This window comes from Carassius gibelio, chromosome A5, assembly GCF_023724105.1.
Source record: "Carassius gibelio isolate Cgi1373 ecotype wild population from Czech Republic chromosome A5, carGib1.2-hapl.c, whole genome shotgun sequence".
Lineage (NCBI taxonomy): Eukaryota > Metazoa > Chordata > Actinopteri > Cypriniformes > Cyprinidae > Carassius > Carassius gibelio.
In genome coordinates this window covers 31,611,750-31,635,523 of record NC_068375.1, presented here as the reverse complement: position 1 = coordinate 31,635,523, position 23,774 = coordinate 31,611,750, and the positions used below count along the sequence as shown (strand labels likewise).

Sequence of the window (23,774 nt, the reverse complement as noted above, 5' to 3'; positions counted from 1 at the left end):
ATTTTGTGATCAGGATTATTGTTTGTTGTGAAAAAATAATAAAAGTAACATTTTTCTAAAAGTTTTAATATATAGTTTTTAAAAAGAAGTGATACTGAGTACATTACACCATATAAAATATTTACTATTAATATTTAAAACAATATTCACACATGCTGATGAACATTCAACATCTTTTACATTTTGTCTTGCCTGGTCTATAGCTTCAGATAATAGCACTGAATTAAATCAGATCATGTAGAGGGCAACAAGGACACAAAACTAAAAGAACAAAATCAGGAAGTGAAAGTAGGGGATCTTATTGATTAGGAAAACAAAAAACAGTTGTGGAAGTGTTATGTGGAAGTACAGCATGTGGAGTCATGCACACAATATTGCTCAATAGAAGGATAGGACACTGGTTTATTATAAAAGTAACACAGTTGTCAGATGACAAGATGATGTTTGTGCAGTAATGCTGGAGACACTGCTATTAGGCTGAGGTGAGAGACTGCCTTGTTATCTTGTAAGACTTATGAAAATGTTCTCCAAACCACATCAAAGTGTTTGCCTTTAAGTGTTTTTTTTTTTCTATAGAGACACATTCATTCATATATATATATATATATATATATATATATATATATATATATATATATATATATATATATGTGTGTGTGTGTGTGTGTGTGTGTGTGTGTGTGTGTGTGTGTGTGTGTGTGTATGTATGTATATATAATATTGTTTTAGATATGTTTTATTATCTTTAGATATTGCACGCTTCTCTAAAAGTTTTTATTTTCTCTTTATTGAAGGTTTTAAGAGAACCATATCCATGCATGTAGCTAATCTAACTTATATTTTAGTTTTCAGAACTGAATTTGGTAACACTATGAAGCCTGTATTTATAATATCTTAAGGGTATTCTTAAGGGATTATAATGAATGCATAAAGTACTGTATTATATATAAAAAAATCTTATAATATATTGTATCATCTCATAACAACAGTTTTAATGCATTATAATATTTACTTATTTGTGGTGATAGCTTTTAATAGTAAAATGATTTATATCACAGAATGAACACAATGCATCCTCTTAATTTACAACGGATTATATTTTCCATAATTATAATGTACAATAAGTCTCATATTTGGCCATTGATAACTTCTTACTTAACTTAAAGCAGACAAAGGCCTCTTATAAATAATAAACGACAACAACAGCAATAATAATACATTAAAAAAGCGTTTTTCTTAAACAGCCATAAGATTATATATATGATCAGATGTATATGGCACATTTATTTTTAACCACATTTAATGTAATATCAGTAAGATCGTAAGATATTTAGTTAAATAATGTCAAGATATGAGATTTACAGTATACCATAAATTAAGTGGATTTAAAATGGTGTTCATTCTGTGTTATAAATAATCATACTCATAAAAGTTATAACAAGTTCTATAATGTATTATAATTGTTGTTATGATGATTTATGAGATGAAACAACATATTATACTTTTTTATATATATATATATAATAATCTATACATTCATTATTATGTCTTAAGACTACCCTTATAATGCATTATAAATTCGAGCTTCATAGAAAATGTTATCCTGGAGGTTCATGATATTACTTGGGTTGAAATTACATATAGCTGAGAAATAATGATCTAGGAACAGTGATTGTGATATTGTTGAGATTTATGCTTTTACTGAAGAAAGATTTATTTAACAAAAACATTTCCTTCTCTGCTTACAGGGACGTAAATTACAATGGAATCAACAGATTTTAATTTTGACTATAACAGTTACATTGATTATGATAATTCCACCTCCTCTGATAATTTAACTCATGAAGAAGTTTCTTTCCACGTCCACCCCATCACATGTTTCACTCAGGTTCTTTGCCTGTTGTTGCTGGTGATCAACGTGATCATCTGTTTGCTGGGCCTTGGAGGAAATGGTGTGGTTATCTGGATTGCAGGGTTTGGCATGAAGAAGTCAGTCAATACTAGCTGGTACTTGAGTCTGGCTGTGTCTGACTTCATATTCTGTGCCTGTTTGCCTTTTAACATTGCCTACAGCGTCACATCCGATTGGATCTTTGGCCTCTTCATGTGCAAGTTCACATCCTTCATCATGTTTCTCAACATGTTCAGCAGCATCTTCCTCCTCGTCATCATCAGTGTGGATCGCTGCGTCGCCGTCATGTTTCCTGTTTGGGCACAGAATCAACGCACTACTGGAAAAGCATCTGTATTAATTGTACTCGCATGGATCTTCTCTACAGCTTTAAGTATCCCATCTATCATGTACCGTGACGTCCAGAATCACCTGGGCACAAACCGATGCATGAACATTTACACGTCCAGCCAGTACACCCATGAAATCATCGCCATGAGCCGCTTTGTTTTTGGATTTGTGATCCCTTTCATCCTCATCATTGTTTGTTATACCGTCATCATCCTCAGACTGAGAGCCACCCAGATGGCGAAGTCCAACAAACCTTTTAAGATCATGACGGCTCTCATTCTGACCTTCTTCCTGTGCTGGCTGCCCTACCACACATTTGTGCTAATCGAACAAAAAAAAACCTTCAACACTGAGGTCATTGCTCTCGGACTGAAAATTGGCACCACTGTTGCTGCTGCAAACAGCGTCCTAAACCCTGTTTTGTACGTTTTCATGGGCAATGACTTCAGGAAGAAGTTCAGGAGCTCCATCTTATCAAAGATTGAGAATGCTATTGGAGAAGAGGGCCGAACCATCAGTCGCTACCTGTCTCGCTCCAGCTCAGTGGATGCTAGGGGGTCCACTCATATCTAAAGAATAAACTCAAAGTAATATTTTTTTCAGCCACTTCAAAGAAGGGATGTCAATTAAATGCATTCATTTAGTATGATTAATTTTAAACTGAAATAAAATACAATTTCACACTTAAGTGTGCCTCCTGTCTGTAAATGCAATAATAAAAAAAGTTTAAAAAGTTGTGAAATAGTAAAAAAAAAAAAAAGGATTATTGAATTATGTTTTACTATATATATTTGTGTGTTTTTCTACTTGATGTATGTTTGATATATACATAAACCAAAAAAAATAAGTTGAATGTTGAAAACCCGTCCTGTGTGAACACCCTCTAAAGTCATATGTTTATGTTGAATGATAAGGAAATTAAATAGTATTTTGACTTCTTAATCCACTATTTGCTTTTTACTTGTCCAAGCCTACATTTGCAGCTTTGCAATTAGAATATGCAACTCATTTGAATACATTTTTTATTTACAATCTAAAAACAAACCATCATTATGCACAATGCAAATGGCTTCCTGATGCAAGGTAGCGTTCATTAATCTTCATAACGACTTGTACTAATCTAGTACAGTTCTTAATGTTTTTGAAATTCTCTGTGAATAATAAACATTTTTGTTTTGACTGCGATTATGGCACCATGAGCTACACAGCATAACACATTTCAGCATCCTCCTACAATGGTAAACGCGGTAGAGATGTATAACTGAGATGATTTTTTTTTAAGTCTTTCTTTTAGTTCAAACCAGCTTATCGCTAACTATCAGATAAACTGAGCTGTTCTGAATAAGGTTCTTGTTAAGTGTGGCTGTCGACAGTCTCATTCCTTTGAATTGTTTTTTTGTTTGTTTGTTTTTGCATTGTACAGAGGAACTTGGTGTTAAAATGTTTGGGCAATAGTTCAGTCTGCACTTATCAGCAAACAACACAGCAGCAGAAGTTGATTTCTTAAGCATTGCAAAGGGCATTGTGAGGCTTCCTTTGTGAGGTAGGTTAACTTTAGATGTCATATGTGTATCTGATCATACAGTGAACACTTGTTTTCAGTTGAATTTTAAAGACAGTAAGCAAAATAATTAAGATGCATATGATTATCAATTCTATGTTTCAATAAAATCAACTAGGATATTACATTTAAACTGCACTTAAGATTCAAATGTGAATAACATGAAACTTGTGTAAATTGTTCTGTTCTGTGATTCTTTATGGATTAAATTTTGAAATATTTTTTTAAGTAACAAATTAGGCAATTTTCTTCATACAAACAGGCATGCATGTAACCCATCAAATATAATTTAAGGTCAAAAAAGCATAATCAGAAAGTGTAAACATGTTACATGAAAAAAAGGAAGCTATGGGAGAATTCTGCTTGCATTGTGCTATTTACTGGTCTTTTCTGACAGTTCTGCACGTCAGAAAAGGTCTCATCGGAAATATATTGTATGCATCATGCAGAATTTGTTCTGTTATTTTACTACTGAGAGGAGTTTTTTTCAATGGTGACCCACCAAGAGACTGCCAGTGAAAATGATCTATTGGTTAAGTAGGCAAAAAAAAAAAAAAGACCAGTACAAACAAAAATATCTGCAATGTGCCCAAAACAAATTTGATCTATTTTATCTTTTGTTTTATTAATATTTTAAAGTAACTTTATGGAAATTATAGGAAATTATTATTCTGCGTGGATTGTGTGGTAATAGTGCCATGTTTTTGCATAGTCACTTTAGTCATTTAAAAAATATGCAAGATGACTACACTTTAAATATAGTTGGATAAATTGTTTGTTTTTTTTTTGTTACAGAATTCTGCTTCCTATTCAGTTATAATAGAAGTCACAATGACTACAACTGGATCTCAATATGATTATGATTATTATATACCAACATTAACTAAAGTGCAACTTCAAGAGGACTTACATCCTGGATACTGCAGGGAAGCAGCATGTGTAATCACAGTGATCTCTAATGTGATCATATTCCTTCTTGGCATCACTGGAAATGGTGCAGTGATCTGGATTACTGGTTTTAAGATGAAGAAGTCAGTGAACAGCACTTGGTACCTGAGTCTGGCTTTGTCTGACTTCTTTTTCTGTGCTACTCTTCCTTTCACCATTGATTACCTGATTAAGGACAGCTGGAGCTTCGGGCTCTTTCTATGCAAGTTCAACTCTTTTGCTATGACCCTCAATATGTACAGCAGCATTTTTATCCTGGTCATCATAAGTGTGGATCGCTGCATCACCGTCAGGTTTCCTGTCTGGGCCCAGAATAAACGCACTGTAAAGAAAGCTTCGTTAGTTGTTGTGCTGGCTTGGTTTGTGTCTTCTTTGCTTAGCATTCCATCTGCCAAATTCAGAGAGATTCTAAATGAATCACCAGAAAAATGCTATAGCAATTATAAGGATCACCACAAAACCGTTGTGTTCATGCGCTTTAATTTTGGGTTTTTGATTCCGTTCCTGACTATTTTCATCTGTTACACCATCTTGATCCATAAACTTAGATCAAACCAAATGTCCAAATCCACCAAGCCCTACAAGATCACCACATTACTGATCGCAACTTTTTTCATCTGTTGGTTGCCATTTCAAATAGTTTCTGTTTTAGAGTTGGACAGATCTGAGAACAACTCTGCCTTTAAAACAGCTCAACAGGTATCTGGTACTCTCGCCAGTGCAAACAGCTTTCTAAACCCGTTCCTCTATGCATTTATGGCCAAGGACTTAAAGAAGAAATGCTATTCCTTTCTTTCGAAGATTGAGAGCGCCATTGATGAAGAAAACCGAAGTACTTTCAGAGCAACTTCAGTTACCAGTGCTACAGATAATGGACTTTCCACTGCTGTCTGAAATTCTAACACGTGTCATGGACTAAATCTATTTCTCTTTATTCTCTTCCAAATGTGGTTGGAGAATTATTTATTTTTATTGATCTGCTTACCACCAGGGCATCCAAGATGTAGTTTACAGAACACAAACTGAGATTTTTAATATAAACTGTTGCAGTCTGTTAGTCATATATAATGGATGTCAATGGGAATCATGGCTAAAATATACAATAAAACTAAAAAACCAAACATACACAAACAAAACCAAATTAAACCCTGCGGACAGTGACGATACATTGATGTGTAAAGACAAAAAACAATCGGTCTGTGCAAGAATTTATATAGTTATTTTTACCTCTGATGCCCTGCAAAAAAACTATATAAATACTGTTCAGTTTCTTGCACAAACTGATCATTTTGTGTCTTTACACATCAATGTATCGTTACGAGCCGCATGGTTTAATTTGGTTTTGTTTGTGTATGTTTTTTTGTTTTTTTTGGCTGTGATTCTCATCTACTTGCATTATATGACTAACAGACTGCAATGGTTTGTTTTAAAAATCTCCATTTCTGTTCTACTAAAGAAATATATGGAGGAAATAAAGTCACTTACATCTTGGATGCCCTTATTTAAAAATAATAATAATAATAATAAAATAAATGTAAAAAAAAAGGTTCAATAAAAGCTACTTTACAAGTCATTTTAAATTGAAATGCCACTTTTTAGCTATTGAATATTTTCAGTATATATCTTATCATTTCTGCATGTTTAACACATGATGCTTATTAACACATATACATAAATATATGTGGGTGGGGGTATAAAATAATTTGGATGTCTTTGAATGTACAGAATGTATTAAACATTTGAGCAAGATAAACAAATGTAGTCATGCTCCACATCTCTCTCGCTCTTTGTTTTGGTAACATATGCATAAAAATATATAATAAAAATCTTGTTCTTAGCATTCTGTTTCTTTAAGTTCTGGTAATTCTCTTAATTATTTAATATGCCTATAAATTTAATCCATACACAACACATTCAAAAGACAATTCAGCATTATTCATTTTTTTAAATGGTAAACATTATTTTATACTTCCTTATCTTTCAATAATTACTTCCTATCTTTAAATAATTCCTGCTTTATAAGCATTACAGAAATATCCATGCATCATATATTTAGTAATTTACACTTTATTTAGTATTCATAGATTTATAGAACTGATCTTCATTTTCATACAAAAAAAAAAAAAAGAAAAAGAAAAAAAAAACATGAAAAAAAAAGTCAAAATCAAAGCCAATAGTTTAAAACCTAGTTCCGTTGGCATGTATTTCCTGTGTCATTTTGACAAACAACCGTTCAAAAAGATCCACAAAACAGTCTTTTGACCATTTAGTGTACAGCAGTGGTTCATTTTATAACTGCTGAGTAAAACAGACTGACAAGAGTTTGGAAATAAATCCTTTAAAATTTATGATTTGGAGCAGTGTTTCTGAAAGAATGTTTGTCCTCAGAAAGACATTGCATCCTGGAAACTGGTTTCTTTGTGCTATTTCCTGAGCTTTTACCCATTAAATCTGACTATAGGAACTTGCAAAATAACCAGCATTTAAAATGCAATGTAAATAGAGCTGTAAAGAGAGATTTAAAAAGAGATTTTACCCTAAAAAAACTGCATAAATAATGTTTTGGTTTTGGTTTCCAACAATTCACACTTCTGCCATTGGTTGGACAGATTGGCAGACCCAAATCATTTTTCATGTAAACTGCTTCATCAACAATTTGACCAAATGCATTAATAAATACATAAATACATATACAACTATGCAATTAAGTGCATAAATGAACGTTGGGCCTCTGAGAATTTGGTGCTTTATAATTTATTGGTCAGGACATCAGACACATCATCCAAACAAGTGCAAAACTTTTGCTCATATTCACACTCTCAGCTTACAATTATAATAAAAATCTTGTTGCAATCATTTAATTTCCTTTGCATTGCTGGCAATTACTCTCTGATTTCCGTAATTATTTGGTAGAAACTCTGTACATTCACTCCATACAAAATGCATTCAGAAAGACACTACAGTTTTGCTCCTTTTCCAAACGAATAGCATGTAATGCTCAAATTTAAAAGCCTTTTCAAAAATATAGGTGACACTTTGTCTTTTAAAGTCATTCTCCTTGTGAGCATTACAAAAATATATATGTGTATTTACATATATTGAATGTTATTTGTTAGGTCTCTAGCTGTCAAGCAGAAATTTACCCACAAGGTGTTTTTGTCTCTTTTGCAAATTGCTTCACATTTGCTTTCACCCCGTCAAGATTTTTTTATATATTATAAAGCTGATTTGCAGTTTTGAATAAAAACTCCTGCAATTAAAACACTAAAAACTAAAATAACAATTCTGAGCATTTTTACAGGGAAACCTGACATCTAATGATATTTTGGGAGGAATTATTTGATTTTGTGGGGATGCATCTCACACAGTACGCAGTACGCACAACTACTCTCATAATTTAACCTGGGACATAAATGCATAATGAAAATAAATGCATAATGAAAATAAAGCAGTGTTTTAGACCGTGTCTGTCAAAAACATTAATAACTGAATGAATTTCCAGATTTGGGTACACTTCAGTATCCCTTTAACAGATAAAAAAAAAATTTGATTGAGAAAAGGAGTAAAGGGTCATTTAATGCAATTTTAAGCAATTTACAAGAAGCCCCCATTTCTTTTACTTTGTGAGCACACAATTAAATTACTTATTTTTATCATCCACTGCAAATACACCTTTAAACCTAAGTAAGAAAGCAAGTTAACTTGATGAAACAATCTCAATTTAAAAACACTCTAAACACAAAACAGAAGAACTTTGTTGCTTTCATTTAAATCGATAGCTCAGTAAGGGCTGCACTTTGCCTGCAAATCCCTGAAGGCAAGTACCAGACAATGTGTTTTCGAGTTAACCATGCATTTATCTAATACACATGGTATATCTTGAGGATTTTTGTTGTCCATATAACTATTTCACTGATCAGTTTTTAAGAAGCATCATAAAATCATAAGGCAATTTCCAGATATTTGTGTTAACAGGGGTTCAGGTGTTAAAAATGAAATCACTTTCCATATATTCCCAATGAGACTGAAGTGCTTAAGGGAGTCCAGTAGTGTTTAAAAGCTGTCCCCGATGTCTTGATGGCAATAGACACATTCATAAAAAGAGTGATTTCTCTTAATGACTGAACTGAATTTGTAGTTACCACACACTATTGTGCCTAAGGAAGATTAATCCATGTGATTCAACTCAAGCCAAATTGTTGCACAAGCCCATGTCTCACTATGTAGTGCAGATTATTAATGAAAGGACAAACGGGTTTGTGGCGAGTGGGGCGGGGCCGAGAGGCGTGGGAACGAGGAGTGAGGCCAGGTGTAGTTCATCTGGCCTCACTCCTCGTTCCCACGCCTCTCGGCCCCGCCCCACTCGCCACAGGGTTTTTCAGCAGTTCATTTCTGTGAAACATACCATTCTTAAAACTGAAAGCAAACAAGGAAAATTATGATGACCAATTTCATATACTAGGGAAAAATTAGTATAGCTGGGAGGGGAAGTGTGTTGTGGGAAAAAAGCATAAGCAAAGTGAGGAGTGCAGTATCATCTGGGCCTGTACTCTTCAGGTACAGCTGGCAGGTTTCTCTTTCTGAGTGCCGTGTCCACAGTCTTAATTAGCCCGTCAATGGTGGCACGCATTTCTGGAGTATAAGGGTCATATTCAAGCTTCCTCAGCCCTGAGCGTTTGAAGTTCCCATCCTTCTGTCCTTCCACACACAGCAGACGGTCCTCTGAGACTTCTAGGCCCAGAAAGATGACCATGTCTTTTAACCGAAAGAAAAGGTCCCGTTTTAAATCCTCAAAGTGTACAACTTGAACTTTCTTCCCATATTTCAGCCAGTCTAGTGTGTGGGATGCCCACCATGGAGCATAGTTCTTCACAAACTCTGGCCACTCTGATTGAAAGAGAATGAAAGAGTTTAACTTTTTGAACAATAACATCTTGTAGTAACATGCTGTGACATAGTGCATTGGAAAAACTTGACACATATCTGCAGATGTGTAACAGCACTGTACAAATGTGCCACACATATCAGACAAACGCATGTAAAAAAAAACAAAAAAAAAAAAAACAACTTGGTGTTTTTGCAAGTGCGGCAATAGTGGCAGAAGTATATTATTAATCAGTGACAGCACTTTTCTGAAATCAAGAAGCAGAAGTCAGTCATACTTCAAAGTGACGCACTTATTCGTGATCAAGTAACATAATGTCATTTTCTGCTGATTCTCATCAGTGGAGAGAAAAACAATACTGTAGCTTATGACTCTTTCGCCAAACTGAATTAAATTATCATAATGATGATGTTTGGAGGATGTAAAAAGAATGGAATAAGTGGTCCGCAGGTCCGCATGCGCGACCAAAATAAAAAATGCGTAATATGAATATGTTCTGACAGCGCATTTGTGTACTGACATGGTTGACAGCTGGGTTGCACTTTATTTTACAGTACGTGTACTAACATGTACTTATGGTGTACTTACAATGTATTAAGCTAAGAAAGTTCTGGTAATACAAGATAACTACATGGGGTAGGGTTAGGTTTAGGGTTAGGTTCAGGGTTAGTACCTAGTTATTACATAGTTATTGTAATAACTATAATAAGTACATAGTATGTACATGAGGAACAGGACTGTAAAATAAAGTGCTACCGACAGCTGTTAATGCATAATTAACATTTTAGATCACAAAATGTACTATACAAGTTTTATTTTCAACCTGAAAGCATAAATCTAGGCTATGCCTACCGTTTCAAAGCACAATACAGAACAGTGACATTCATCCACTGACGCTCTTTAATCAGCAGCGCTAAATCCGGAAGCATGTATACCTAAGTTTGAATATGATGTTTGTTTATTTATTTTAAGTTTGAATATTAAGTTTGTTTATTTATTTTTAGACTTTTTTTAAATTGGGGAATACATAAAGCGATTCTTCTTAAAGAGGCAAACAAACAAAGTATTACTAAATATTAGCATTTTATTTTTAAGTTTATTTACTATAAAATAAACACATTTGTTATTAATACTATGACTGCTTTTTATTTTTAATAATATTATTGTAATGAGAAGGAAACAATTGGAATTTAGAATTTGGGCTAGGAGAGCTCTTGACCGATGTAACTGTTTAAGATTATACAGAGATTGGAGAAGCTGATTAGGTGGACTGATAAACTGATAATTGAAGATTTCCTGTGTATCCTCCTCGCCTGACTCGAGCTCGTCCGCTGTGTGTGTGAGCCAATTTTGGCCAAAAAGGGGGGTAATCTGTTTTATGAGATAATGTCATGTTTTAACAAGCAATAAACAATCGTGTGTAAACTACCGTCTGATTGTGCGGGTCTCTGCATTCCCTGTCCTTTGTGCGGTTGTTATATTATTACACACCATAATTTAGTTTATTTACTATTATTTTATTTAAAAAAAAACTAAATGAATAAAATGTAATAATATTATAACTATTATTAATAATTTTTTTTATAGTTGCATTTAATGGGTCACGCTATATGCAGTGTGAGGACCAAACCAAATCTCCAGGTTCTCTTATGAGAACCAGGCTGAAAAAATAATGTGCAACCCTGATGATATTACTAGGCATGTTGGCACGGGAACAAGAACAGTGAAACAATAACTCAGGAACATAGTGTTAAATGTTCAAATCTGTTAAACAGACAACTTCATTAAACGAAACTGTAATAATCAAATCTCCATATTCATCGGGAAGAAGGAGGCGGGAACCGGCGCACAATCAAAATTCATTTTAATATTCGAAAATAAATACAAAACTGCGCACCAGCCCCTCGCGGACGACTGGTGCGCGCAAATAAAAGCCAAACACATAAAATAATGTCCCAGGCCTGGTCCTCTCTCGTCCTTCACGGTCGTCACTCCAGTTTTATATCCTTCCATCTCCTACGTGGGACTCAAGACCGGCGGTGGGGCGCAGGTGTAGCTCATCTCCAATCACTACACCTGGCCTCACTCCTCGTTCCCACGCCTCTCGGCCTCGCCCCACTCGCCACATACCCCCTTCGCCCCTCGCAGGCCGGGGGGTACCCTCGAGACTGTGCTCTACTCCCCCCCCCCCCATTCCCTCCGGGGGGGACCGCTCACGGGGACCTGCAGGAACCTGGGGGTAGGACAGACGAGGCGAGAGAAAAGGAGATGGAAGGAGGAGTGACAAGGACGAGAGAGGGGAGAGAGGAAAAAAAAAAAAAATCCGGTTCCCAGACGCACTGCTGCTCGGCCCTCCACCAGCTGGGTGATCTCCTCCGCGGTGCCCGGCGGTGGCACTGGACGGCCCTCGGCGGACGGCGCGACACTCCTCCGCCGCCCGATGGACGGCGACGGCTCCTCCGATTTTGGGCAGCGGCAGGAGTCCCCCGTTCCCTGCCCCTCCGGATTCCATCACGGAGGCGGCAGGCTCCGGCCCCCTGGCGAACGGCGCCGACTCCTCCGCTCCCTCACGGACGGCAGCCGCCCCTCCTTGTCGTGGGCGGTCGGCAGCGAGCTCGCCCGTCCCCGGCAACTCGCTCCAGCCCACCGCCTCGAGCGTCAATGGCGGCACGTACCTCGCCAGCTCGAGGGCACCGCGGATTCACCACAGCAGCGAGGGATCTTCAGCAGCGCGTCCCTCCTTCTCCCGGGTTTCGGCACCACTGTAATGATAAAAACTCCATATTCATCGGGAAGAAGGAGGCGGGAACCGGCGCACAATCAAAATGAAACTTTAATATTCAAAAATAAACACAAAACGGCGCGTCAGCCCCTCACGGCGACTGACGCGCACAAATAAAAGCCAAAACATAAAATAATATCCCAGGCCTGGTCCTCTCTCGTCCTTCACGGTCGTCACTCCAGTTTTATATCCTTCCATCTCCTACGTGGGACTCGACACTAGCGGTGGGGCTCAGGTGTAGCTCATCTCAAATCACTACACCTGGCCTCACTCCTCGTTCCCACGCCTCTCGGCCCCGCCCCACTCGCCACAGAAACAAAAATAGAAAGATGCTCATTTCAGTAAACAAGACACCAACATGTCACAAGCATCTCTTCCCCGTGTGAAAAAATAAAAAAATTGTAAAGAAGCAGAACAAGAGGAAAACGTTGCTTAAAAATGGACTTCATTGGTGGTAAAGACAACTTTGCACAATCGATATATTGACTAATAACATAGTTTACAAACTTTTGATAAACTCAAAAACTAAATTACACTAACTGCAAGTAAAATGTGTTTTGGTTTAATGGTTAAAACCGCGAATTATTCAAAATGTAAACACCAAAAACCTGTTAAAACAAAAACCTGTTAAAAATCAGTCACAGCTTTCCTGTCTGATAAGCTCACACGCTTGACTGCAGTACAGCAAATATAACCCTCAGACTAATGGCAACATCAAGAACAATACAGAAGTCCTTTTAAACATTTAGCCTGACTATAAACACTGGGCTGTTAGCCTATCAGTCTCACCTAAGATACAGATAATATTGTGATGAGCTCAATCAAGACAAAAAAATGTGTCAAACCAGAGTGTGTAAATGAAAGAGGAGCTGGACGAATAGTAATAGTTAAAAAATATCTGTATAGCAGCAGTAGAAAAGAAAATTCACAGAATATTTTGAAATGTAGCATTACATCACTAGCTCACCAATGGATCCTCTGGAGTGAATGGGAGTGCCATCAGTAAGAGAGTCCAAACAGCTGATAAAAACACCACAATGATTCACAAGTAATCCACAGGACACGGTGAAGTGAAAAGCTTTTTTAATAAACAAAAAAACACAAAGTGTGTTTTTTAATAAAAAAATACAATAAGACATAGTATCTCTATGCATAATATTGCATTGTCCGGAGATAAAGTCATCTCATCTGAATCATGAGGGAAAATATGCACAGATCAAGGACTGTTTTAACAGTTTTATATTTGGATGTGAGAGGACAACAATGGCATTAATATTATTCATTATTATGACTTACGTTTATGATTATTAAGTTATATAATTTATAATAATAATGAACTATTATGCATTATTATGAATTTTGACCAGAAGTGATGATTTAAAACTAATACACCTCAATGATAGATTTGTTTATTACAAAGACGCAGCTTTTCACTTCATACGAAATTCACGAGAGTCATGTGGATAACTTGTGAATCATTGTGGTGTTTTGATCAGCTGTTTTGACTCTGATTCTCACGGCAAACATATACTGCAGAGGATCCACTGGTTAGCAAGTGATATAATGCTACTCCAAATTTCTCTAAATCTATTCTGATGAAACAAACTTGGATGGCCTGAGAGTGAGTATATTTTCAGTAAACTTAAATTTTTGAGTACAGGTAAACTGTTTCTTTAACAGAGACAATAACATAAACATTTCTTATGTGATTTATGCAAGTACTGCTGTGTGTATTGTGCACTAAGTAAAGCGATCACTAGGCTTTAGAACAAGCTTTTATTTCTCACCTTTCCCCCTCCAATGAGCCTGAGAGGCAAATCCAACATGGCCACCATATTTCCGGTTAAATTCTGCCATGAGGGCTTTATAAGGATTCCGGATCATGAGAATGCTGGCGTCAAAGGTCTCAATCTCCTTCCTGCCGCTCTCATGGGTCTTGATACATATAGTTCTACCACTGCGCCAGTGATCTCTCTCTCCTTTAAAACCTGCACATGCAGAGAAATCAAAGAGAGAGAAAGACCATCAGCAACCAAGAGAAAAAAAGATGGCCTCATAGAGAACAAAAAGTTAAGTTAACCTTTGTTGTACAGTGAGCCATCAAAGTAGTAGCTCCCAGTGTAGTAACCCGTAGCCAGCTCAATAAGATGACGGGCCCATGTATTTCCTGCGCCTGGAAAACTAGCTAGTGCCATTAAGTGCTTGGAACGAGTGGGCAAAAAACGCCGGTCCATACAACGATTATCTGTAGAGATGAAAAACACATAGACCAAACAGAAGATAGTGAAAAAATAATTTCTTATTTAAAATTCTTACGTTCTACCTTACAGGCACACACATGCGCATTTGTCATTCTTTCACAAGTTACCATAAATGCTGTAAGTGACCGTTTTCATATGCAAAAATAAAATAAATCTCCAAATCACAGAAAATCCGCATTCCTTTAAAGACAGGTAAAATGTCTCAATCAGGTTTGATTCAGTCTTTTCAAATGTTGTCTTTCTTAGACTTCAAATTTGGTTTGAAGCAGTACATGATTACTATTCCTAATGCACCACATAATGGATGACTATGAGACTGAAGAGGAAATGAGATATATTGTGTTAACAGCAAAGACTATAGAATACCCAAGACATGCCACTCGTATACAGTAGTTTTGAATGGGAGAAATGCAACTCTCAATATGGCCGCTAAATCGCAGGAAGCCCTGAATGAAAGAGTCAATCGCTAATCGGCCAGTTGCTATAGAAACAGTCAACGCTCTGAGACATGTGCTTAGGACTGTGCATGCGCACTGGCTGATCTAGTCTGAAAAATAAGCTTTTTATAATGCTATTTGAGCAAAAGTAATAACAACTATGACACAGTTGTTGTCAGATTTGGTGATTTCAAATATGAATTTTAATCATAAGCTCAGTGAACAGTTTTGGAGAATTTGATGTTTCCCCATTCAAAGAGATAGGAGTTGCACTTGGATGCCTAAGAAGCGTTTCAAAGATAGCCACCGAGTGACATGACATTGTCTTAAAAAAGGACTTTGATTAACAGTTAAAGTGTGATACATTTGCTTACCAACCTTATTTCTGTAAAGCTGCATGCAAAGCTGTAAATCTTTGTCGTCCTTGTGACTTTGTGCTTATTAATCTACACAAATAATGTATACAGAATTCTAAGTAAAAATGTTTTCTTTTTATTTAGTTTTTTGAAATAATCATTACATACCAAAAGCTTAACCCAAAATAATTTTATAAGAGTCCTAAAACAGTAATTTATATTTTATGAAAAGATCATTTATATATTTTTTATTTGTGTTAAACTTCACTAATTTTGGTCTTAAAATCTACATTGCATTAACATCAAAGATTGTGATGTGGCAAATCCCTATATAGTACTGTACTTCAAAGATGCTTTGCTTAATTATTCCCAGCAGCACGTGTTTATCAAAAGTGAGTGTTCGTTTTTGCTTTGTAAGAGTTTCTGCATGGCATAAATTATCTTCTGTTGATCTTAAATCTCAGACACGCAATTCATTTACACTGTGAGTGTAACTGGTCTTTATAGATTTTTCATGTAAGCAGTAAAATGGCTTATATAAACGCCACGAAAGTCATGAAAGATGCAACAATGCAGGTTACAAAAGCAAATAGCTGTGCACTTATTTGTGCATAAAATTAGATATCTAATGGGATGTGTGAATTTATGTAAAGCTTAAAAAAATGTTCCATGAAATAGTGAATTGCAGCATGGAGTTGACGGGAGCTTTGATCGTTTTAACTCAGAGTAAAATAAAACTGTCTGAATCAAAGGATACTACTGTGATATCCCCTCCCACCCCTACCCACTCACCCACCCACCCACCCACGCAGCTGCAGCAAATGTAAAAACTGCAGTGAGAACTAACCACTACTGAACAAAGGACTTTTATGACACTTAGAACTGGCATTTCCCCCTCCCTCAAAGTCTATACAGTGATTCTATGTGGGTTTGAGGCCAAATTTGCATTCTTTCAGAAGAAGGCTCTGCCTGCACAGCAGGAAAGTTGTGGCATTTAAGTGGTAGATAAATGTAAATGCATGATATATTGTATCAATTTAGTGCCAAATATTCCTTTGTTATACCTTTGACCAGTGTTGAAACCAAAGCAAAAAATATTAAAAAATCTGTTTACTTTGAAAGCAAACTCAGAGGTAGTGTAGAGGAAGTGGAAATTTAGCAAACACGAGTGTAGACCTTGATAAGGTCTCCACAGGGGCGGTAGTGGCTCAGTGGTTCATGTAGGTTGTCTTCATGCCGGAAGGTTGGTGGTTCAATCCCCGGCTCCACCTGACCAAGTGTTGAAGTGCCCTTGAGCAAGACACCTAACCCCAGCTGCTCCCGACGAGCTGGATGGCGCCTTGAATGGCTGACACAGCAGTCGGTGTGTGAATGGGTGAATGAGAGGCAAAATTGTAAAGCGCTTTGTCTGTTGAAAGCACTATATAAATGCAGTCCATTTTTCCATTTACCATAAGTGATAAGCAGCCACAAAAGCTAACATTTGAAACACTGTGAAGTTTCAACCTAGGTTATATTTCATGTTTTTATAGTGACCTGACATGTTTTTTGCCCGAAAGTATTCCTAAAGTAAATATTGTGCATGTGGGTAGCCTGTGCATTGGCCTGAGCACACTGTTTTGGCCCAAACAAGCTAAAATTACCTTGCACTTGGGTCTGGTACACTACAAAGAAGTCACTGTTTCCACAGCTCTCGAAGTCTTCTCCTGCACAGTGCTGGAGACACAGCTCCTCATCCTCATGGTCATGCAGGGTAAAGAGCGGTGTAGGAAAGCCACAGTGACATTTTTCTCCAGCCAAAGCTGCCAGAGAGAATTCCTATGACAGACAAATGAAGAGATTATATGACAGACAATAAACACAGTTAATAAGAGATACCAGACGCACATCATGCATGCATACTCACTTTCTCTGTGCACATGTCAACACATTTGTCCACTGACATGTTGTTAATAACAGCACTAGCAGGAAGCGCCAGGGTCACGTTATCTGGCCTCTTGAAACATCCCTTGAAGATGGCACTCCCATCTAAAAAGCAAAATAAATAAGTATGAATTTTCAAAAGGTAAAAATGGGAGTGTTGCTTGTCTGTGAAAAGCTCACCAGCTACTGTTTTGTAAATATTTTTTAAATGACTCAGGCCAGCAATGTTTTTTGCACTTCTTAAACTTGGCCGAGTTAGATGTGTTCCAATGCTAACATATTCTGGAACAAAATTTGAATAGAAAATTTTAATCTTGACCATATCCAAGGTCAACAAAGACCCAGGATCTTGTTGCACTTGGTACAAATAAGGCTCTGCCAATGTTTTTTTTATTTTTTATCAAAGGTTAAGTTGTTGCTGCACAACTACTGTTCACAATTGCAGTGTTTATTACTTACGCACACAGACATCCTGTCACATGAGAAAAGTGCTTATTCAGGAAAAGGCTGGAATGTCACAAGTTTCTGCCTGTGCTATTTTTTAATCAAGAAAGGGATGCAGAGGCATGAGGAAAATGGTAAAGTATGTGCAATAAAGACCTGGAAGTGGAATTTTTATTTATTTATAGTTTACAAAAAAAAAACAAAAAAAAAAGGATGTCGTGAGAAGGAGCTAAACAATACTGGCAAACGTTTTCAAATCTACAACAAATCAACACAAATGACTGAGATAGGAAAAAAGAAACAAAGGGATATGTTTTTTCACTAGAAGAAAATAATCACTCCCACGAGAGCTTATTGATGGCGGGCCATTTGCCCTGTACTGTGCTCTTGGATCATGCTTGGATTATAAAAACAGCTTAAAGATAAAAACTTTCTGTAAACACGTATCATTAAGATCTAATTTGTTAATATTAGGACAATATTTTTTTTTACAGCATTTATTAATCTTTGTTAATTATAAGAAAAATACAATTGATCATTTTTTGTTCGTGTTAGTTCACAGTACATTGACTACATATAACCAAATGCAACCTTTTAATTTAAAAGTGAATTAATACATTTTGAAATTAAGTTTAAGATTAATAAATGCTGTAGAAGTATTGTTCATTTGTAGGTCATGTCAGCTGAAGTAGTTTATATTAACAAACAAAATAAAAAAATGTGTTACCCAATTTCCTGTGAAAAAAAAAGTCATGTGTTCCTTTCTGTTTTTGAGATTGACAGATACATGCAAGTGTAAACTTGCAGATGCATGTGTGTAAGTGTATGTGTGTGTCAGGATACATACATCTGCGGGCTGACTCCTGGCTCAGCTCCAGTCTATATATGGACAGTCGATTAGGTCCTCCACAGAGGTTACTTTTCTCCCCTTTACACTCCATATTACATTCACTCTCTGACACGTTGGGTGCCTGGATCTTATGGCCACAGTAGCACTCAGCTCCAAACTCCAGACCTGCATAGAGATAACCCCTAATTACAGAAGACAGAGAGAAAACATCATTATTCATTCCGTTCATTGTAATGTCAGGGCAGTGGATTGCCAGTTATCTGACAAACTAAGCTATGGTTCTTATGAAGAAGTGTTAGTTATCCTGCTCCCAACGCTGATAGTTCTCCACACTATCACAGTTAATAGAAGTGCCTAAAATATGAACAAAATGAGCAAAAATGCATGCAATTTATTTATTTTTTTTTTTTTTACAAAAAATGCACAAACAGAAAGAGATAATATAAAATGTATAATAGACTTTTCTTCCAGTTAATGTTAGCCTGAATGCACTGTAAGTCGCTTTGGATAAAAGCTTCTGCTAAATGCATAAATGTAAAAGGTTTTAGTTAAATGTGATAACATTTGAAAATCCTCCTCAGGTCAAAATGACTGGACACAATATGAGGGTAAAAAAAAAACAAGCAAAGAAATAAAAAGGAAACAAACGTATGACTGAATTGTTCAAAAGAAGACCTATAACATCCATTTAGCAAACAGACAAAGACATTTTTTTTATGACCCCTTTAAACACACTGAGAGAAATGTGCTTATTCCATAGTAAACAATATTCTACATACAAATAGACTGCACAAGTCAAGTCCCCTTTATTTGTATAGCGCTTTATAAAATACTGATTGTGTCAAAGCAGCTTTACAGTATCAAGCAGTAAAACAGTTAACCAATGATGCAAGAAGACAATAAGAGAGTCATTTTTCCAGCTAAAGTCAGTTAATTGATGATTCATTGATGTCACCATCCAGTTCAACTCTCTTCCAATAGTTTGTGTGCAATCAGCCAAGCGTCCCCAACTAAGCAAGCCAAAGAAGACAGTGGCAAGGAACCAAAACTCTATCGGTCACAGAAATGGAGAAAAAAAAAACAGATACTGTACCAGACAATACATACTTTAAACAATAACAATGAACAAATGCGCATTACAAGCAATGGGAGGTCAGGGATAAATTAGTATAAGCATTGTTTTTACAATTATAATTATTATCTTTTTTTAATTAATGAATTACACAAGTGCATAACTGCATATGTTCACTGGGTCATGATGTAGCCTAAAGTAGTTAAATATCTGCGATGGTAACTGAAAAGTTTTACATTCAACTGGTGTTTTATGAACTGTCACATTTGTCACGTGATCAAGTTACTTCATAACAGGCTGTTCAAGGGTGAATGTAATGTATTTCCTTTAAACTGAGGGCTTTTGAGGTGATCATGAGTGAGCATGTAGATACATATCTTGTAAAAGGCAGGAAGCATGTGGTTTTTTCAGTGGTTTAGCTAGCAGACGTGTCTGATGGGCATAGGCCTACCTTACATTCACTTTGATGAATAGGGCCCTCCAGTTGATTATACAAATATAATATTTGTTCAATAATTGTTGTTTAATATATTTGAACACAGTTTTATACACTTAAATTATATTTAATATATTTGAGGAAATACGGTGCCTTTGAACATTTTCTGTAGAATGATGAAATTAAATTTTAAAGGGCTTCTGTTTCTGGATAAACAATGCAGTATTACATTTTTCTGTTCTAACTGCTACTCAGGTTTTGTATGAGGACAGGTTATAGTTATAGTTCGCTTGTATGTTGATATTCTAAGACTTAATGGACAATGAAATTATGAAAACGTACACGGACCGATCTATCTACACAGCTTCTTACTTTATAGTTTGAGTGGCCTATTGTGATCTGCAACAGACTTTAGGGATTGGGGCTATTGTTAATGATATTAGGTTATGTTGACAACAGGCACATTCATGACAGAGATCTGGTAGTTTTACTATGCGTGTCTTCCACTGTGTTCTATGGTCTGTTTTTCAATGGATAAAAGAAAAGACTGAAATGACCTGAATATTGAGTCTGACTCTGTTCGTTATTTACCAGTTCATGCTTACTTTTGGTCAGGCCAGATCAAAAATAAAATTCTGCCTACCACACTGGTCTTATTGTTCTGACACTTGATCTGACCAGCAGTTTTCCATTCCTCATATTCAGAGCTGGACGCAAAATAGACTGTTTTGCTTAAGACATCAGTTTCGATTCAGCTCATGCACAAGGTGAAAAGTTTAGTTTCCAAGCACTCTCGACAAGGTTTTCCCAGGACTTTAATATGTCACAGTTTCACAAAACAGTGTGTCAGGGCGTTTTGTTAAATGCAGCGGCAAAATGTACTGTGCCTTCATTTGAGGTTTCGCTGTTAAATCTAAAACATCTGTCTGGAACGTAGAGCGTTAATGTGCTCTCCAGTCCTCGACCCCCCTTCCTTTCAACCTCTCTTATTTTCAGATTTTTTAAAAATGTGATCACTGTGTCAAGCAGACACTTCAGTGAACTGTGTCCATAACACAGAGCTGCCCTTTGAAACAAGATGCATGAGGGCAATTTTACATGCATGATTTTTTAAAAAGAGAACAGTATAAGGATTTCTTTCTTCAGTTTCTGGCTTATCCCTATGCATGCTGCTTCTTGTTCTAATTTACTCATTATGGGAGGCAGGATTCCTGAATGTTGAGAGTGGGAGCACACCACTGAGTGCAAACAGATGAGCTGCATGTGTTAACTCTCTCTCTAAAATGACTCATTCTGTAAGTCACGACATTTTCTTTAAAGCATTCCCTCAACCCTTTTTCTTCTATTTCATGAAATAACAATGAATGGTAATGCAACAAATATGTAAAAACAGAATAAAATGATGATTAACTTAGACATTTCATGACGTTTGAGGACATACTATTGCATTATGTGAGAAGCAAACATAAAAGTCACTATATTCACTGATCGTTTATCAAGTGAGCAGTTAACTGCAGGAACTGGATCAGTGAGTCAATCTTGATCTTGTCTGATTGATGAATGTTTGTCATTCTCTGGCACTTGCCAGAGCCCACAATGGGGGAGCAAACTTCCAAGGGAGCCTTAAAGTTACTTAAAAAAAACATATCCATATCTATATTCTTAATCCAGTAAAACACAACAAGTAGAGTGTGTGTAATTTTAATTAAAATAAATAAGTTACATTTAATTTTAAATAATTAAGCTTTTTTTGTTGTGGAAATTTACAGCAAATTGATCTGGAAAATGGGGGGCTTTGGAGCCTAAAAAGTTTGAGAACCACTTATCAACCAAGTCATTAAAAATATCAGATTTAAAAGTTCAGTTAATAATGACTTTAATTTAAATCAGTTTCTTTAGTTTCTATCACATGCCTTAGTACGACTCTGACCATCTTTACTTTTATGAGGTTTATGCTAATGCACCCTTGGTCGAATTTAAATGTTTCAGTTCTGATTCACTCTTGTTCCACAGAAAAGAACAAGCTCTCCTTGTGTATACCAAGGAAATAGAAAGTCATTCAGGTTTGGAAACGTTTTTTGGGCGTTTTTTCTTCTTTTTTTTTAAATCCCTGAGCTAACATTTGTAAGCACACATAATAAAAAAGACAGCTAAAGCACCAATCTTACTAACATGAAACAGATGACTATCAGAGGAAACGGCATATCTGTCGACCCTGATCTCTCATTTAATCAACAATAAAGTGAATTAGATTAGTATGAGTGTTAAATTGCTTGTGTATGTCAGTTAAGGGTCATTGAATCTAGTGAGAGAGCAATTACATGTTTATGATGACTTAATGTGTATGTATGTGTAAGTTTTACCAACATTGTGGGGATGGAATGTCAACTTAAAAAGACAGTAAAACTTGAAATCATTTGCTTGTGGGGAACAGTTAGAAAAGAAAGTTTCAACAAAAAAAATCAGGCAGAGTATATAAACCATAGCCTACAATTAAAAAGAAAGTCACAAATGTGTGTGTTCTTGTACATGGAGATAAAACTTTTCGAATGATGACATACCTCTCAGCGCAGTTGTCCTGGCAACGGAAGACAGTCATTTTTTTGTAGTCAAAAAAGGAAACCCCTCTAAGAGCCCGTTTCTGTGTGTCATCAACGTAACAGCCGATGTACTTTGCTAAAAAGAGAAAGAAGTTAAAAACATTACTGGTAATAAAAAAAAAAAAAAAAAAAACTGTGCTGATTTGAAATCTCTTCACATGTAAATGCTGTTAATTCAAGGAAGGAATAGCATTTAAAACTCTAAAGCACATTTAATAGTTTTAAAAGTTGAAACACATCACCATCTAGTGGCCAAACAGTAAAATCACAACAAGAGCTTTATGACCTCTGGACCAGGGAAGTTTACATATTTATTTGTTCAGTTAAAATATTCACATTGCATCACTTTAAGGTATTTCAAACATGCTGAAAGCATTTATAAAATTTTATTTTATTAATAAAAATAACATCATATAATTGTTATAGATCTAAATATATTAATGTGAAATATTGTGAATGTTATGTTATAGTTTATTATTCTATTACACTAGTTAACACCAAAATATTTGTCTTAAGTATACATTTTTCAAAACTGAGATTTATACATAATCTGAAAGCAGAATAAATAAGGTTTGTTGGGATAGGACAATATTTGGCCGAGATACAACTATTTTAAAAAACTGGAATCTGAGGGGGCAAAAAAAATCGAAATATTGAGAAAATCGCCTTTAAAGTTGTCAAAAAGCTCCTAGCAATGCATATTACTAATAATAATTAAAAACAAAGGTTTAATTTTATTACAGTAAGAAGTTTACAAAATATCTTAATGTAACATGATCTTTACTTTATGATTTTTGACATAAAAGAAAAATAAATTACTTTGATCCATACAATGTATTTTTGGCTATTGCCACTGGTTTTGTGGTCCAGGGTCACATTAAGTATATTTAAATGTATATTTAAAAGTATATTTAATGGTGTATGTAGTACACCATTTCATATGTAAACAGCCTGTGACATAAGACATTATAAAACAT

At 35.8% G+C, this 23,774-nt stretch overlaps 2 protein-coding genes and 1 long non-coding RNA gene across 8 annotated transcripts in view; 1 reads left to right on the top strand and 2 right to left on the bottom strand.

The window, feature by feature from the left end:
- Positions 1–361: 361 nt before the first annotated feature.
- LOC128012833 (chemerin-like receptor 1) lies at positions 362–6,591 on the top strand. 3 transcript variants are annotated; one of them, XR_008183196.1, is made up of 3 exons: positions 362–482; positions 1,749–3,167; positions 3,372–3,427. XR_008183196.1 is itself a non-coding variant. In XM_052595404.1 (3 exons), exon 3 carries the CDS (start codon positions 4,635–4,637, stop codon positions 5,643–5,645), a length of 1,011 nt encoding a protein of 336 aa, XP_052451364.1. In that variant the 5' UTR covers positions 2,815–3,167; positions 3,372–3,785; positions 4,599–4,634; the 3' UTR covers positions 5,646–6,591. The 3 variants fall into 3 exon arrangements, 2 of the variants coding, with proteins under 2 accessions (XP_052451354.1, XP_052451364.1); XM_052595404.1 differs by lacking the exon at positions 362–482 and adding an exon at positions 4,599–6,591 and having other exon boundaries at positions 2,815–3,167; positions 3,372–3,785; XM_052595394.1 differs by lacking the exon at positions 3,372–3,427 and having other exon boundaries at positions 1,749–3,184.
- A 2,524-nt stretch (positions 6,592–9,115) lies between these two features.
- wscd2 (WSC domain containing 2) overlaps positions 9,116–23,774 on the bottom strand; it is a 39,248-nt gene continuing 24,589 nt past the window's right edge. For all 4 annotated transcript variants that reach the window (XM_052595358.1, XM_052595353.1, XM_052595363.1 and 1 more), the window contains 7 exons: positions 22,759–22,873; positions 18,687–18,871; positions 17,379–17,500; positions 17,116–17,290; positions 14,499–14,663; positions 14,206–14,406; positions 9,116–9,638 (listed from right to left, as the gene is read on the bottom strand). In XM_052595358.1, the coding sequence (XP_052451318.1) occupies positions 9,286–9,638; positions 14,206–14,406; positions 14,499–14,663; positions 17,116–17,290; positions 17,379–17,500; positions 18,687–18,871; positions 22,759–22,873 (1,316 nt within the window). In that variant the 3' untranslated portion in view covers positions 9,116–9,285. The remainder of the gene's footprint in view (positions 9,639–14,205; positions 14,407–14,498; positions 14,664–17,115; positions 17,291–17,378; positions 17,501–18,686; positions 18,872–22,758; positions 22,874–23,774) is intronic.
- Positions 11,484–14,198, bottom strand: LOC128012830 (uncharacterized). The gene is made up of 2 exons (XR_008183194.1): positions 12,680–14,198; positions 11,484–11,712 (listed from the first exon to the last, which is right to left on the bottom strand). It is a non-coding gene; the product is annotated as an uncharacterized LOC128012830 (long non-coding RNA).

Bases quoted from the DNA above. Each gene is read 5' to 3' on its own strand.
- LOC128012833 (XM_052595394.1), top strand. From the start codon at position 1,763: ATGGAATCAACAGATTTTAATTTTGACTATAACAGTTACATTGATTAT.